This window comes from Hirsutella rhossiliensis, assembly GCF_020360975.1.
Source record: "Hirsutella rhossiliensis strain HR02 chromosome Unknown scaffold00002, whole genome shotgun sequence".
In the NCBI taxonomy this organism is placed as follows: domain Eukaryota; kingdom Fungi; phylum Ascomycota; class Sordariomycetes; order Hypocreales; family Ophiocordycipitaceae; genus Hirsutella; species Hirsutella rhossiliensis.
In genome coordinates this window covers 6,598,888-6,615,924 of record NW_025408668.1, presented here as the reverse complement: position 1 = coordinate 6,615,924, position 17,037 = coordinate 6,598,888, and the positions used below count along the sequence as shown (strand labels likewise).

The following is a 17,037-nucleotide window of genomic DNA, read 5'->3' as shown; positions in this document are numbered from 1 at the left end:
GGTAACAACGCCTCTACCGGGGGTGCCCCTATTTTGCTTGATAGGGGTATTTTTCCAACTTGACGGTGCCTCCTTTTTGTGCCAAGCGTCCGGCAGTTTGCGGCTCAGCCCAGGGAGGGAACCTACCTGACCGGTTGGGTGCTATATGAGGGATCTGGATAAATAGTTAAATACAGTGCTATTTTTATACATGACGCCAATCAGCCAGAGCCGTGGCTGCGTAAACCAAGGCGTTGTGCTGTTTGTTATTCACGGTGTTCACTGCGCCCACGCCTCACATGTGCTACCCAATGATGGTCCACGGTCATTCGTAGGGGCTGAGAGGCATTCGTGGCCATGTCCGCCCAAGCCGGGGTAGGCCATGGTGATCGGAAGTCTGAGGCTGAAAATCGGCTACCAAGAATAGGAATAACGCATATCGACGGCAGTGAAGGTGTCGTCGCCTTTCACACCCCGACATGACTATATAGCAGAGGACATTGTAACCCGCAGAGATCGAAGCAGAGATAACCCACCACGGCCTGTCCTGGGAAAATTCCCGACGGTCCACTGATCACGGCGGCTCGGGATGGTGATGGGACAACTCTCCGGACCAAGCTTGACAACGGGGCTTCTGTTGACTAAAGAGCCCAGGACGGGTCAACGCTGCTTCATACTGCTGTCCTCCATCAGCACCTTGCATTGGTCAAACTACTGGTCCAACGTGGAGCTGATATAGAGGCCACCGACTCGGAGGGCGCGACACCCCCCTGCCGCGCGGCACAGACCGACGCTTTCACCGTCGCCAAGTTCCTGCTCGAGAATGGGGCCAGCGTTAGTGCCGTGATAACGGTCGAATTCGGAGCTACGCCTTTGCACATTGCGGCCGTTTACAACTTGCAGCGGATGGCGCAACCGCTGCTCAAACAAGGCGCCAGAACTAACCTAGTCAATGCCGATGGGCAGACGGCTTTGGTCGCGGCCGCACACCAGGACAACCATTGGATGGTTGTGCTTCTGCTGGAAAGGGGCTGCGATCCGGGGATACAAGACACAAATGGCCACACAGCGTTCTGGTACGCTGAGTTTAGAGGCTTCGAGGGAACATTCCGGCTTCTGTTGGTCAGGGAAGTCGATATTGGCACCCGAGGTAGCCAGGGATTCCAGGCCTTGTTTGCAGTTGCGTGGATGGGACACGCGAGCATTGTCAAGGCCCTTCTCGATGCCATCTTGGATGCCCGACGGAAGCAAGCAGAAGCTGCCGACGACGGCTTTGATGACGAGTCCAAAGACAATAAATCCAGTGCGCTCGTTGGCCGGACGCCCTTGTCAGTGGCTGCAGAGCATGAGCGCCGCGAGACCGTCGAGGTCCTGCTTGCGAAACACGCCGTCAAGCCGGACTCCAAGGACCCAAGGGGGCGAATACCGCTATCATACGCTGCGCAGAATGGCCACGAGAAGGTCGCGAGGCTTCTCCTTGCCAAGTCCGGCGTCGACCCCGACTCCAAGGACGACCAAGGCAACACGCCACTTATGTATGCTGCTCAAGCGCCATTGTGCAGCTCCTCCTCGAGGCTGGAGTGGATGCGGACGCTCAGAACCAAAGAGCCCGGACGGCGCTCTCATGGGCTGCTGCAAGGGGGGACGAGCAAGTCGTGCGCATGCTGCTCGCCAGGGGCAATGTGAGGCCAAACCCGAGCGACGTGGATGGCCAAACGCCGCTGTCGCTGGCGCTGGCCGGCAGGCATAGGACAGTTGCTCGACTCATTCTTGCCCAGGACGGCGTCGATCTGCACTTTACAGATGACTGAGGTCGAAGTCCCTATTCACATGCCATCCTGAGACAGCACGAGGCAATCGTCGAGGTAATCGAGGCCAACCCAACGGCGCTCCATCCCTGTATCCCTCCTGAACAGCGGCTCGGCGACAGCAGCAAGTTGTCAAGAATATTCCCGGCATGCTACATTCAAGATGATCTGCCAGTCCCACCAAGTCCGGACGCAGCCCCTGGCGCTGTCAGGGTTCTGAATCCGCAGTTCGCGCGGACGGAGTTTGCCGGGCTGAGGAGGAGAGAGCTGGAAGCAGCACCTGGAGAGCCCGCCGACAACAGGCGTATGCGTGTCGAGCAAGGGCCAAGTTCCTTGCTCGACTTTGGCAGCCTGTTGCACACTCAACGTCATCGGCACGCGATGGAACCCCGGGACAAGGTCATCTCTCTGCTGGGAGTCGCCCAGTTTCGACGATTACAGTCTCTCTGTTCTGGACGTCTTTACCGCCGCGGCACGGTACTGCCTGGAGAGCGATCCCCAAGGCTCTCTGGATTTCCTGAGCCACGTGAGACCTCCCTTTGTCTCGCTGGACTTGCCTTCATGGCTTCCCGACTTTACAGTTGGTCTTGAAATGTATCCCATGCTACTCGAAGGCATCTTCCAAGCGTCTGGCAATGCCCCTTGTTTGGCTTTTATCGAGCACATGAGCGGCGATGGCAGCATTCAGGGGCAGCCTACCGAGCCATGCCAGAGAGATCTTCAGCCCTCAGGGCCGATATTGCACACAAGAGTGGTTCTTGCCCTGACTCTCAGAGCGTCTGTGAGCGTCACGTCGATCGATAATCACATAGACATGATGAAAGACTCCTCAGGCTCCTATCCTACCACAGACCAGACGTGGGTTGACCTACACAAAAGCGCGGTCGAGCCAAACACCGCTGCAGAGTTCAGGCCAGACCCCGACCACGTAAGTTGTGGCTTCTGGGGTTTCAAGAAGAACCCTTCGGCGTTCAGCAATGCAAGAACAGACGACTCGTCAAAACAGCCTACGGCCGAGGACCTGAAGAAGCATTTATCAGCGATGTTCAGCTTTCAAGACATGTTCCGAGCGGTGTATCATGGGATTTCGTATTTTCGTCCTTCGGTGTCACTACCGAGGGATTCATGGGCCTGGTGGCTCCAGAAAGCAAGCCTGGCGATGTCGTTGCGGTCCTGCTGGGTGCAAAAGTCCCGTTGCTTCTTCGACCAGTTGGGCCGTACTATCGGCTGATAGGCGAACGCTACATGCTGGGCATCATGCACGGCGAAGTCATGGAAAGCTTGGATGAGAAGGAGGTACAGGATATTCGGCTCGTGTTGAACGACTGTCTGGGATTGGCCCTCAAGCGGGTGGACATGCATTACCGCGAGTAAGTAACCGTCTCTTCTCTCTGGTTCAAGCGCACGCACTCGCAGGAGGCTGACAGGCAGTAGGCAGCAGCCTCTGATGATTGGACCTTGTGCACTGATGCCCAATTCACCAAGCCAGGCGAGCAGGCAGCAAGGATCTAAGCCTCTCCATCTCGAAGCCCTGGACGCCTTATAGGCAGCAAGCACAGATGATTGCAGCACTAGGCTAGCAAACGATGAGGCTCATGCTCTGTGGCATACAGGGCATCCGCTGATCCTCTGAAGCAGAGGGGTGTCCAGTCCAGTGAGGCTGGAGAAAGAGAAGACAATGACGACAGTCACGGAGTCAGCTTCTATGCAATATCCCCAGCCATCCTCGTCTTATAAAGAGCAGTCGATTTGAGTGAGGCAGCTACTACCACTTGCAATCCAACACCAGACATTCAGTTCACATTCTCGACCATGATTCCATTTACAGGAACCCTGGCCTTCAGCCATGGCACCCAAGCCTCTCCTGAGTGGAAAAGGCGCATGGAAGAGCATGAACCGGCCGAGGAGGGTGCCCTCTGCGAGATCATGACACTCTACAACCACTCCACGTCCAGACGTGACGCCAAATGGTCCGAGTTCGAAGACTTGGCCGCCGAGGAGGAACGCCTCGCAGAACTGGGAAGGAAGTTTGCCGTCATCCATCGCCGCTCCAGGGTCGAAACTGACGGGCACCTGAGTTGGGTCACGCACTCCGTCGAGGCCCAGAGCCCACGACTACGGAGCCTTCTCGACGCCGTCTTCAGCGACTATCCGTCCTGGTACCCTGACGCAACGCCGTACGCCATCGCTCCTCCGTTCAAGCCGTACGTCCACCGATGGGACAGAATCATGGAGCTCTGCGACCAGGCAGATTCCGATGAGCTACAGCTCCTGCGACGCGAACTGGAGCAACCCATCGGCTCCTACCTGTCTGCGCTAGACAGTGCCCGGAAGACAGGGACCGTCTCGTTCCGCAATCTCTGGCTCATCCTGGCACCGGGGTCTCTCGTGGTGTCTCAAAAGAGCGGCAGTCCCTGCGTGTCGACTCTGGCGAGGGTCGGCTTCGTGCCCGCCACCAGGGCCTGCCCGGCATATTGGGCTCTGACACTGGTTCACGTTGACTGGAACGGAGAGTCCTGTGGGCTGGGCAGCCAAGCACAAAACATCCTCGAGTACGAAGACTCCATCCTCGTCACAAAACTCGACATCATCCCCCTTGAGTTTGCGCCGGATCGAAAGGGGCTCCAAGCGAAGCTCCTGGCGAGAGGAAGGAAGTTTGAAGCCCTCCGGGGCTTCCACACCAGGGCCTACACGGGAAAGAAATACGTAAGGCAAGGCAGTTTCATGGTGGAAAAGCCGGTGAGCTCACCCTTCGCGCCGAGCTGTCTGCTAGACTGTGCTGACGTCTAGATATAGGTTTCCGGTCGCATCATCGTTGACGCTCATGCATACCATCAAGTGCAGCAGACGGTGGCCCCGAAACTGGCTCCCCTTGACTCTCTGACGAGTCCTGGAAGCCTCTCATCACAAATGCTCAGCGCAATTTCAGCGGACAATGGCCGTCCCCCGAGCTCCTCCGGATCCGGCTCTTCTGGATCCGTCTCCTCCGGGTCCATCTCCTCCGGGTCCGACTCCTCCGGGCCCGAAACCAAAGTCTTAGTGTATCCCAGACTCAGTAAACGCAGAAGCAGGGCTCAGAAAGCATACAGGGGCCGAGAGAAAAAGCCAGAAGACAGCAAGGACAAGAAATCAGACAGAAGGGAAGACCTGACTGCGCTTACTGAACTGCAGTGCATCCTTGCCGTCCCCCGAGTCAAGGGCTTTGATCTGCGAGCGAAGGAATGGTGTACGGTCCTGAAGGCACCCTCTTGGATGGCTTGGTTTGCTGACGGGCTGCCTCTCAGGTGAGTTCGACGTCGACGACATGGAACCCGTCGAGTGGGACACCTCGCCCTACGACAACCTCGTGCTTCCAGAGGGCGAGAAGGACCTCATTGCGGCCTTTGCGGATCGCCGCGGGCTCAGCACGCAGGGCTTTGACGATTTCATCGCCCACAAGGGTAGAGATTGCTGCAAAGAGGGCATCGGCAGCGAGGCTGACTTGCTGCTACAGGAAAGGGCATCATCATTCTCCTTTGCGGTCCTCCGGGCGTCGGCAAAACCCTGACAGCTGAAGCAGGCAAGACGCATCATTTCCCCCTCCACGGCTTCACCATCCAGCTCAGGCATGACTGACCGGCCCACGATTGAACAGTGGCGGAAAAGTCTCGCGTGCCGCTGTACGTCCTGAGCGCCGGGGATCTTGGCACGGCCCCCGAGAAGGTCGAGGCCGGCCTTGCGGAAGCATTCGAGTGCTGCCGACTGTGGGACGCGGTCCTCCTGCTCGACGAGGCCGACGTCTACCTCGAGAAAAGAGACGCCAGCAGTCTCCGCCGGAACGAGCTCGTGTCCAGTATGCCAAGCTGCCCATGTCCGCCGCAGCGGCGTGCAGTAGGCCAAGGCTGACACCCCTTAGTCTTCCTTCGCCAGCTCGAGTACTACCGTGGCCTCATGTTCCTGACGACGAACCGCGTCGCGGCCATTGATCCGGCCTTCAAGTCCCGGCTTGACCTCGTCCTTCCGTATCATGACCTCGATGAGTCGTGTCGCCGAAAGGTCTGGGTCAATTTCGTCCAGCGGCTGGGGCCGGATGTGGCTTCTCTTGCCGACGGCGACTTTGACCAACTGGCAAAGACGCGGCTGAACGGGAGAGAGATCAAGAACTCGATCAAGACAGCCCTTGTTCTGGCCAACTATGATAAGCCACTCAGACTCGGGCACCTCACGACCGTCTTGAACATTCGCAAGCGTGTGGCGACCTTGGAAGAGGCCTGAATCGGGTGTCCGTACAGTCGTCCGTGTCCACGCTCTCCGCACTTCCATCTTCCCCCTGAGAAGCCTCGGCACCAACCCCCTATGTCAAGCCTACACATGGTCCCAGCTATACACGGAAAGGCACGTTTGGAAGGTAAAACGGTCAAGATTCTAATCGAAAAAAACTAAAACTAGAACGCTCGAGGCTGTAATACAATCTTGGTGCTGTTGATCCATGACATCGTTATCCCCAAGGCTGCACATGTACTCGTTTCTCTTCGTCGACGTCGCCGCAAGCAGAGGAGGCACGACTCTGGCTCCCCTGCCCTCAACCGGCGGCGGTTGAAAGCAACTACTGCCCGTACACCACGAGCTCGTTGTCTCCGCCGGCCTCGGTCCCCACGGCGCTCTCCGAGTACTCGCTGCCGCCGTCGTCGTACTCGCTGTACGCCGCCTCCGACTCCGTGTACTGACCCGTGCTCGACGTAAGCACCGTCGTGCCCATGCTGCTCCGACGCAGCGTCCCCGCGTCACTGTGGCCGTCGTCGTCGTCGTCGACAACCGTCGAGTCGAGCGCCGTCGTCGAGCCGTCGTCGCCCGTCTCGCCGTCCAGCGACGGCGGCGCCCCGGCCTCGGACTCCTCAACCTCCTCCACCGTCTCTCTCACGCCCACGTTCTCCTTGTCCTCGGCGTCGAACCCCTTGCCCATGCCGCCGCCCCAGCTGCGCTTCCGGAGCGCCGTGCCGTGGGGCGTCCTGACGCTCTGGCTCCTCTTCACCATGCTCGACGGCGCGTTGTTGTTCATCTGGCTGAGCGACGCAATACGTCGAGCAGCTCCGTTCTGCGCCGCCGGTGCCAGGTTTCGCTTCGCTGACAGCGCAATGTTGACGGCCGGCCGCGCCTTGCACGCCTCTGCCTGCTGCGCCGGCGATTTCTTGGTGCGTTTGCGGCTCATCTTGTCGCCCTCTTTGCTGCTCTTGGCCATGAGCAGCACCCGCGAATGGTCCATGACGCCCTCCATGATGCGGCGTTCCAGGCGATCTGCGCGATACTCCATGTCGGACAACGCCTCTTTGCGCAGTCGCATGGCCGTTTCGAGCGAAGACACGTCGCCGGTGAGCCTCGTTTTCTGTCTGATGAGGCTCTCCTGCTCTGTGCGAAGGCTCACGACGCTCCGCCGAAGTCTCTCCTCCTCGTCTCTTAGACTCGACACGGACACTTCCAGGTGCTCCTTCTCGGCAAGCTTGCGCTCGAGCATAGCAGTCGTCTCTTGGAGAGTCCGCTCCCGATCCTCGTGGTCGTCGGCGATGCGTTGCGTCTGGTTGGAGAGGAACTGCGAAAGGTCGGCGGCTGTCTTGGACACCGACTGGTGCACCTGATCTAGAGCCTCCAGCCGGGCCAGTGCCTCCGCCGCGCTGTCGCTGTGCTCCACGAGCCTGTCGAGCTTCTGCTGCACTCCCGCGTCATCGTACCTTTGCTCGGCCAGCTTCTCCAGCTTCTCCAGGACCTGCGAGTCGTCGTACTTGTCTTCAATGAGCCTTCCCAGCGTCTCCCGCACCCCTGTGTCGTCGTACTTGAGCTCCGTCAACCTGTCCAGCTTCTCGCGCACCTCTGAGTCGTCGTACTTCTCGGGAGGCGGGAGCGCGGGCTGCTCCGGCGGCTTCGACTCCACAATCTTGTCCTGCAGCTCCGTCGTCGAGGCCTTGGAGTGTTCAAAGTGCTCGCCGACGAGGAGCAAGAGGTCCTTGACTGCCTCGAGGATCTGGGGGTGAAACTCCTTGACCTCGCCCTGCAGTTCTTCGACGGCCGTGACCGTTTGCTGGATTTGATCGCGCGTCTGCTGATGCTCCGTCTTGCCATCCGTGTGGTTCTCCTCGGCACGAGAAGCGAGCTCCTCGACTTGAGCAAAGACGGTCTTGGAGGCTTCCTCCATCTTTTCCAGCGAGTCCGTCACCGTCGACCCCAGCGTGTCGATGAGCAGCTTCACCTCTTCGGCCACGGCCTTGGTACCGACAACGGCCGCCTCCGTCTCAATGTCTCGAGCTTCGCCTGCTGCGTTCCTCTCGTCCATGGCTGCCTTGAACTCGTCGTACTTGGTAATCAACTCTGCCATCTTGTCGTCGATCTTGGTGCCGATATTCTCCGTGGCTTCTTGCAGCTTCTCGTTGGACTCCAGCCGCGCACCGGCGACAACCTCCTTGGACTCGTCGAACTGCGTCTTCATGGTGTCGAGCATTTCCTTCAAGTCCGTCCCAACATTCTCGTTCTTTGCGACCGTCTCGCTCATGCCTTCGAGGAGCTTGTTGAGCGCCTCAAGGCCGGTGGAGCCTTCCTCCAGCCGGCCCTTGACGGTCTCCTGGAATTCCTCCAAAAAGGCCTTGACGTCCGTCACGCGATCAGCGACGCCAACAATCTCAGCCTGTCGGTCGTCAAAAGCTTTGGAGGATGACTCGACATGGGTCTCAAGCTTCTCCGCGGCCTCCTTGACAGCCGTCTCCAGGCCGGCAATGTCCTCCTTGTTCGAAAACGACGCAAAATCAGCGACCGCGAGCCCGTCGAGCATTGTCTTCATCTCGAGGACAACCGTCTCTACCGCCTCAATGTCCGTCTTGGTGGCCTTGTCGTCGTTGGCCGCATCCTTTTCCGCAAGCTCCTTCGTCTCGTCTAAACGGGCACCGACTTGGCCGAGGAGGGTTTCCAGCTCCGCCAAGTCTTCCTTTTGGCAGACGCCTCCAAGCTGGTCAGACACGGAACCCAGAGTCTCGCGGGTCTCGAGGGCAAGACTCTCGACGACATCCAGATGTTCCTTGCGGACTGCCTGCTCTCCGTCAATCAGATCGTCGAGGAGTGCCTTTGTGTTACGGAGAATCGTCTCGATGGCCTCGACGTCTTCCTTGGTCGCTGCGTCACCGTTGGCTGCCGGAGGAGCGTCTCTCGCCTCCTCCTCTTCCACCGGAGCTGGTGGCGCCCGGGACGAGATGTCGTTGACGCGCTCCTGCACATCGCGAAGCATGTCCTCCAATCGGGCCAGGTCTTCTTGATGAAGGCTTTCTGTCTCTCTTTGGGGCTCCATGGCCTCAACCTTGATTCTCAGTTGAGTGATAAGGACCTCGAGGTTTTTGATGTCGTCTTGTTTGATCATGTCGGCAGGAATAATGGCGTTATCGGGTGCCTCGTTGCTGAGTGCCGTCACGGCTGCAACCGTCTTGTCGTTGCTGCTATCGCGTAGAGCTTCAATGTCCGCTCGCACCGAGTCCAGGCCCGACCTGAGCGCGTCCATGATCTCGTCATTGGCGGTCAGGTCAACGGGCTTGTTCGTCACCTTGTCGATCCCCACGCGGAGTTCGTTTAGGCCCTCCTGCAGGGCGTCCAGGATCTCGCTGGTTTCGGGACGTGGCCTGAGGATTTCCTGCCTGAGGCTGTTAAGACCACTGTGCAGAGCCTCGAGTACTTCCTGGTTGTTGTTGGGGGTCTGGGGGCTCGCGGGAACCATTGAGGAGTTTACAATCTCCCGCAAGCCTTCAAGCTCGGTCTGAAGCTGTTCACGCGAGCTCTCGTTGGCCTCGGATACCACATGCGCAAGCTCCTCCTTGAGCTCCTCCATGCTTCTACAGATGCTCTCAATGATCTCGTCCTGTCCAGAGGCCCCAGCGGCGCGGTCAACGTAGCCTTCGATGGCGACGCGGAGGTTCTCCAGGCCGTCCTTGGTTGCGTCGAGGATCTGCTCTGTGTCTCGCTCATCGTGCGAGCCGTCTTGAGCCTGCGTCTGGGACACCAGCTCGGTGATATCCTCCTTGAACTCGTCCATGCTTCTGACAAGACTCTCCATGAGCTCTTCCTGGCCAGAGGCACCGGTAGCGCGATCGACGTAGCCCTCGATGGCGACACGAAGGCTCTCCAGGCCGTCCTTGGTCGCGTCCAGGATCTGCTCCGTGTCTCGCTCATTGTGCGGGCCATCGCGGACCTGGGTTTGGGACACCAACTCGGTGAGCTCCTCCTTGAACTCGTCCATGCTTCTGGCAAGACTCTCCATGAACTCTTCCTGGCCCGAGGCGCCGGTAGCGCGGTCGACGTAGCTCTCGAGCGCTGCGCGAAGGCTCTCCAGGCCGTCGTTGGTTGCGTCGAGCACCTGTTCCGTGTCTCGGCCGTTGGCGGCGACGTTCTCCTTTGCCTCCTCGGACACGGCCTTGAACTCGGCTTTGAGGTAGTCCATGATGTCGTGCAGCCGCGTCAGGACCTCGTCGTTGTTGGAATGGGCAACGAGGGCGTCGCCGCGGGGGAGATCCAAGCCCTCGAGCCCTTCCTTGACGGCGTGCACCATGTCGCTGTGTGTCATGTCGTGGCCAACGGCAGAGGCCGACACGGGAAACTCGAACTCCTCGAGACAGTCGCGGACTGCTTCGATGATCTCGTCTCTGGATATGGTGGCTGTCGTGTCCATCTGCGGTGGCACAAAGTGCTTCAGGCCCTCGACGACGGCCTTGAACACCTCCTCCCTCGTGGCCCCCGCCGGCTTCTCGTCACGGGGCATGTATTCCTGGAGCCCCTCCTTGAGGCACGTCAAGACCTCTTCGCGCTCCAGGCCCAGATGCTGAACTTCGATTTCGGGCTTGTAGTTTTCCCATGCGTCCCGCACAGCCTCGATGACGTCCTCCCTGCTCAGGTCGGGCATCTCGCCTCGGGAAGCCTCGTTGTCCCGGAGGGCTGCTCGCATGGCGTTGTAGATCTCCTGGTAGTCGACCAGCGTCTTCTGCGACGATGCCGAAGCCTGGGACTGGCGTCGGTGCTCGCGGAGAACGTGATTCAGCTGTTCCTTCATTTGCTCCAGGCCCTCATCAATCACCCTTGAGACCTCGTCCTTGCTAGGGGCCTCGGATTCCTCAATGGCCTTGTCGCCCATCTTTTCCAGCCTCTTGCCGAGCTCGCGGCCCATGCCGAGGACTTCGCCCCGGAGCTCGCGCACCAGGGCCTTGACCTCGGCGGTCAGGCCGCCGCCCTGAGCGACGCTATCTTTGACAGAGCGTATGATCTGGATGAGGTCCTCGTTCAGTAGCTCTGCGCCTCTCCCTGGGGGTGCCGAGGATCTCCGGGATTCGCCACTGTTCAGCAGTCGTTCCATTCGTTGGGTCAAGGCGCCGTTGTCACTGAGCCCCAGCGAGCCCTGGTCGCCGAGAGATTTGTAGCGGACTGAAACATCGGGCACGATTGCGCTTTCCGACTGCTCACGGACGAGCTCGGCGAGCTCGTCGATCTTGTCGGCCGTGGCCATGCCAGATACCTTCTCGGCCAGCTCCTTGAGGAGGTCCAGCAGCGACTCGTTTCCCTCCTTGGTGCCGAGCCCGCGCAGAATCTTGTCCAGGAGCGCAATGGACGCGGCCCCCTCGGCGGCGCCGGACAGCGACGGCGTGCTGACGGAAGCGCCGTCAATCGAGTCGGCAAAGCTCCTGGGAGATGGTATCCGGGGCACTTGAAAGGGCCGCCCATTCGAGGGCGAGGTGCAGTGGGGCTTGTTGTCGATGAACAGCCCGGCAAAGTGCTCGCGCGACGTGATTCTGCTCGATGCCTCGCTCATGTTTCCCATCAGGTCTCGGAGGCCCCTGCGGATATCCTCGTCTCTCGTGCTGGTGGCCTCTTTGAGGCTCAACAAGTCGGTGGCATTGTCCTTGCTCCGCCTGCTGAGCTGTGTCAGGTCCTTCTTCAGGGACTGGGCGATGCTGGTCAGGCTGAGAATCTGCGCAGAGAGTCCTTCCAGGCTATGGGGCCCCTTGCCGACCGAGGCGCCGTTTGTGATGTTGGATAGGGCGGGCTCGCCGTCCTGCGACCTCGGCCGAGCACCCATGGCCTGCAGAGCGAGCATTGTCGATGACTGAGGCGGCGTGTTCTCGCCCAGGATGCTTTGGGTAGTGGCTGGTCGGCGGACGGTCGGGCGAACGATTGGCGTCAAGCTGGGCCCCGGCATCGATGGCGGTCCGTCGGTGCAATGCTCGTTGGATCGCGACTCGAAGCCCGGGTAACCCTGCGTGGGAGTCGACGGCCTGTCCTGCCTGTCACCCGGTCGTCCAGGAGTCTGCGGCAAGATGCGGGGGCCCTCGAGCATGAGACTGAGGTCGCGCACGGAGCCGGGCTGCAACGACTGCATGCGCCGGTGGGATCCCTTGACCAAGGCCTTTTCGGGAGAGCCGTCATTCATGCGCCTGGCCAGGGCGGGGACGAGGGCAGCACTCTCGCGCGCGCGCTCGCCAAGGGCCGCATGGGCCGACTGGATGGCGCTCGAGGTGCCGGCGCGCGAGGAGAAGCTGGGCGACTGGGGGTTCAGAGGCAGAGGCGGCGGCGCGCGGTCTGGATCCGAGCTATCCCACCTGGTCCTCGTCAGCTTGCGCCACATGAAAGACGGAGTTGTAGTAAGGTAGAAGAAATGAGGACGACGCACATGGGAACCAGAGCTCGGCTACCATGATCCGACGAGGCAGAGTGTTGGTGTCTCAGACGTCTCTCGCCCTCTGGGGGCGAGTCCCTCTCCGACTGTGGCATGCTGGAATGAAGCAGTGGATGCGAAGGTATGTATGTCTGTGTGCCGAGGGCACCGCAGCAGCTCCGGTGCGGGTACTCGGTCCCGGAGCTGGTCGGTCGATTTCAGGCCGATGGTGATTACAAAGTTCTGCGAGGCTGTACTCTGCAGCTGTCGCGGGAGACTGGTTGAAGAGATGAAATTGCAGTTCAACTGCGCAATCCCAGATGCTGTCTTGGAGGAAAACAGAGAGGAGAGGAGAGAGGGCGACGCGGACAGGGCCGCTCACCGCATGGTAGGTACAACACGCGCTAATAATGGAGGCGCTCACTGCGAAGCAAGTTACACACATGCAGCAGGGGGCTACTTTCCATTGTCCAGCTCTCTGTCGCAGACGGGCGGCTGTTGGGCTCGGGGCAGGTGAGCTGGTGTGTTGTGTGTTTGCGCCATCGGCCGAGCGTCGCCTGGGGCAACGGCGCGTAGTGGACCACGTCAGTGCCGCCCAGGTGGCTGTAAATACATAATTACCTTAGTACGTACCTACTTCTACAAGTACCTCGAATCACCTATGAACAAAGCCTAAGAGCCAGCGGAGTAATTAGCGGGGTCCGGGGGCGGGAGCCAAAGTGCCGTGCTCGATCCAATCCGATTCGCCAACAACTCACCTTTTTGACTCAACATCAAATAGTCCGGGCTTTCTGCTCGTCCCTTGATGATATTGCTGATGATTCGACAGCTGGCCCCTGGCGATTCCTCTCCCACGTATGTACTCCGTAACTGCAACTTTGTCTCTGTTTGCTCGTCCACCCTTGACCCAGGCGGTGTGCAAAAGTAAATGCATGCAGCAGGTAGGAACAAACACTCTGTACCAAGTGGTTGAGATTAAAGAGCCGAGTAGTGTGTCTTCTTTCTCTATGCCCAACCGACATACTGGTGCTGTTCTGCTCATTCGGCGAGCCCCTTGCCCACACGTAGGCGGCCTGAAGCACCCGTCATCTAGGTCCTTTCACTACCTGCCTACCCCTTGACAGTCCATCGTCTCCAAGGTGACCAATCAAGTCCTAGCCAAGAGAAAAAGACGAATATTAACAATAACAAACCAAGCCCAATCATGAACCCGTCCTCTGTCACCGCATGGCGGCGTCAAAGGCAGGGATGAGTGTCTGGGCAAGCCAGAACGAGAAGACCAGCTTGGGTCCCGTCATGAGAAGCTACAAACAGTAGACGTCAGCCGCAGTCAACTAAGGCGCGCCCGCACCGCCCTACCTTGGGAACCAGGCCCTTGAAGAAGCTGGAGAATCCTTCTTGCCGGGCCATGTTTGTGAGGATGCGGAATCCGCTCTCGGGGTTCTCGAAGTTGCGGTTCTGGATTCGCGTCTTGATCACGTCGAGAGGAGCCGACACTACCAACGAGGCCGACGCGCCAGCAATCGAAGCCACAAAGTTCTGGAACCATGTCGCTTTGTTATAGTCCTGCAGGTGGAACAGGTATTCCTTGGCAAAAGCAGAACCTCCGAAAAGCTATTTGCCACGCGTTTAGTGCAACTGAATTAATCCGCTCCAGGGCCGGCCCGGCATACCGCGAATGAGCCAGGGGCGTTTCGGGCGGCAGTCCACCCCCAGCCTCGATAAAGGCCGAAGCCCTCGTCCGCAACAATCTTGAGGACACCACGGCCCCTGAAGGCCTCGGGGTTCGTCTGACGTTTGATCTTGAGCACGTCGAGGGGCAGAAGGACGATCTCTCCGATGCCGATCAGGCTGGCACAAGTTAGAAGTTTGCTCGAGCCCAGGAACCAGCCATCGCCAACACTCACCTGCCTGCCGTAGAGTGCATGATTGCTTTGCCAGTCTTCTTTCCAAACGCCGATTCAAAGTCCGTTCCATAGTGCTTGGCGAGGTAGTCCCGTGCAATGGGCTGGCCGCCATATTTGTATATCCTCTGGAGGATCTTGTAGCCCGCGGCGTAGCCCAGACCCGGGAATAGAGAGACAAACTTGCGGCCAAAGGGAGCGGTGGCCTTGTCCTTGAAGATGACTCGGTTGAGTTCGCTGGCGCCGGCGATCTGCAGTGATTTTGATTCAGTTTGTGTCCATGCTATTCACTGCTGGCTCCTGCTCACTCGGGTCTGGTTGCTCATCAATCGCTTCGCAATCGTGTCCACCTTGAACAAGGCCAACGTCAGCGCATGGTTCTCGGGAGTAGCCTCGTCTTGTGGCGGCGGTGACGCACGGGGTGGAAGATGGCCAGCTCGGCGATGCCAGCAGAGCCTATCGATCGGCTGTCAGCACGTGCGCGTTTCTCGACGAATGGCAAGAGTACCTGAGCCGAGGAGCCTGGCCAGGTTCGACTCCTTTTCACGGCCAGCGACCATTGCCGGGGGCGACATGATGGGCGATGCGGATTGCTCTTTTTCGAACTTGCCAACGAGTGACGGCGGAAATTTTCCTGCCCAAGAAAATCATAAGCTGGACCGACAGGGACCAACAACCTTCGGTCGGGAGCGCACCCAACTGTATCCCAGTGCTAGCCAAGCCGCCCGAAAAGGTACATGGCTTCAAGGTACGAACTCGGCAGTACTCCGTAGGCCTCTGTCGGCGACACTGTAGCACTACCGCTTGGCGCACCCTGTTGGATACCTCGGGTCTCTTAGCGGGTACTTTTTATCGTCAGCGCCACAAAGTACCCTGCCCTGAGAGCTCGCGCGGATTTCCGCAGCCAATGCTGCCAACCGATCCACATGTCACGCAGCTACCCTACAGTTAAAGGGTCGTTCCGAAATGCAGATTCAATGCACCTTCCTTTGTCATCACACTTTCTTGGCATGCAATTGTTAAGAAAGTGGCACAATTTCTACCAATTTGCTTAACACGTGCACGACAACCTCTGTAGCCGCGCTCTGCGCTGGCTTCGGCTGCGGCCATGGCATCTGCCACGAGCTCGCATGCCAGCTCGGATCCCTTTGATCTGGGTGCTCATACCCCGCCTAACCTTGCTCGCTTAGCCCGTGCATCTCAGCTGCGAAATAGTTCTCCCATTGTGACCCGTCCCATTGGTCTCTCTTCAGCATTCCGGCGGCCGGCAGCAACGCCGTCGTCGCCCCTCATCCGCCTGTCCAATGCCGCCGCTACGGAAGGAGCGCGGCGTGAACCGTCCGAGCCTGCCCGGCACCACCGAGACCGACGTGCTCCAACCGGTGTCTATCATTGATGCAGCTAACAAACTCGCCGGCGACGAAACCGATGCCCACAACGCCAAAATGACGGTTTTCGGGCCTTCTGCGAATCATTCGAGCAGACTGCGAAGCAATTCACATCTGGTCTCGAACACAGCTTCGCAGAGCACTTCTCCAACCGTTTTCTCGACCTCTGGAGGCAGACGCCCTCCGATCTCCGACTCGCATCTGCGCCGACGTACAGCAGCGTGGCCGCCGGTCGCACCGCAAGCCAGCGGCCATGTGGCCACTCTCCACGGCCGCTGCAGCCCCGCAACAAGAGCCACAACAGCCAATTTCCCGTCTCCAGGGACGACCAATCCCCGCCCGCCGAAAGAAGACCTCCGGGTTTTGTGCGACTCCCGGCCGAAGCACCGGCGAGGACCACAATAGCTACGCAATCCGGACCCACATTGCCGCCAAAGTCGGCATCGACCTTCACCAAGTCCCAGCCGCTTTCAAGGTGAACTCCGGATGGGCCATCAGAACAACAGATGCGACCATTCGGGATCTTATCGTCCAACGACAGTCAGAGTGGTCCCAAGACATGGGCGCGACAGATGTAGAAATCAGCCAGAGATGGTACACCTACGCCGTGGCAAACTGCCCTATATTCTTACCGACCTACAGGGAAAGAATTGGACTACGAGCCAGCCGCCAAAGATGAAATCGCCTGCCAGACCGGCCTCAAACCCATCAGGGTGCGCCCCGCCAGGCGCAAGCCGAACGACCCCCTGACCTGTACCTTGATTGTCTCATTCCTCGAACCGACTGATAAGCCCTGGAGGCTGTTTGGATCCAGTCGGCTCGCCCAATACATGAGAGATCTAGCCTGCCCAGCCAGTGCGACAAGTGCTGGGACTTTCACGCCCGACACACCTGCGACCGACAAGCATCCTGCAAGCGGTGCGGACGGCGCGGCCACGACGCGGAAGCTTGCGTGGCCCTCGAGCGGTGCGCGAACTGCCTTGGGCCCCACGCCGCAGACTTTGCGAAGTGCCCTGCGCGCCCGAAGCGATCACACGGCGTCATTCGCCGTCTGACGAGAAGAAATCTCGCGTCCGAGGCTGGGCGCTCAACTGTCCGCCCGGCGAAAGGAACAATACGAAAGAGTAGAACGATCCGAGCAGCCCGAACGGGATGCCACCTGCTCGCCGGGTGGTGTCACCGAAAGACAGTAACGCCTGGGCCTGACAGGAAGACCGCCTCGGAATCGACGCACCTCACCCCGACCTCAAGTGCTGCCCGGGACGACGGACAGCAAGCCCAACCTCATGACGAAGCCCCACGGCGCGGTA

General features: G+C 59.3%; 4 protein-coding genes across 4 annotated transcripts; 2 read left to right on the top strand and 2 right to left on the bottom strand.

Moving 5' to 3' along the window:
• Nucleotides 1-885: 885 nt before the first annotated feature.
• On the top strand, nt 886-1,790 carry HRG_02348 (ankyrin repeats (3 copies) domain-containing protein; the record flags this gene model as incomplete). The annotated part of the gene is made up of 2 exons (XM_044860819.1): nt 886-1,514; nt 1,619-1,790. 2 exons carry the CDS (start codon nt 886-888, stop codon nt 1,788-1,790), a joined length of 801 nt encoding a protein of 266 aa, XP_044724452.1.
• A 1,809-nt stretch (nt 1,791-3,599) lies between these two features.
• Nucleotides 3,600-6,041, top strand: HRG_02347 (ATPase family associated with various cellular activities (AAA) domain-containing protein; the record flags this gene model as incomplete). The annotated part of the gene is made up of 7 exons (XM_044860818.1): nt 3,600-4,493; nt 4,584-4,842; nt 4,981-5,013; nt 5,072-5,227; nt 5,281-5,346; nt 5,422-5,619; nt 5,683-6,041. 7 exons carry the CDS (start codon nt 3,600-3,602, stop codon nt 6,039-6,041), a joined length of 1,965 nt encoding a protein of 654 aa, XP_044724451.1.
• Nucleotides 6,042-6,372: 331 nt separating this feature from the next.
• On the bottom strand, nt 6,373-12,551 carry HRG_02346 (chromosome segregation ATPase family protein; the record flags this gene model as incomplete). The annotated part of the gene is made up of 3 exons (XM_044860817.1): nt 6,373-7,441; nt 7,493-12,379; nt 12,451-12,551. 3 exons carry the CDS (start codon nt 12,549-12,551, stop codon nt 6,373-6,375), a joined length of 6,057 nt encoding a protein of 2,018 aa, XP_044724450.1.
• Nucleotides 12,552-13,655: 1,104 nt separating this feature from the next.
• Nucleotides 13,656-14,914, bottom strand: HRG_02345 (mitochondrial carrier protein; the record flags this gene model as incomplete). Its single annotated transcript, XM_044860816.1, has 7 exons — nt 13,656-13,739; nt 13,795-14,049; nt 14,109-14,286; nt 14,343-14,590; nt 14,648-14,689; nt 14,758-14,795; nt 14,848-14,914. The coding sequence occupies 7 exons, from the start codon at nt 14,912-14,914 to the stop codon at nt 13,656-13,658; spliced, it is 912 nt and encodes a 303-aa protein (XP_044724449.1).
• Between the last annotated feature and the right edge of the window lie 2,123 nt (nt 14,915-17,037).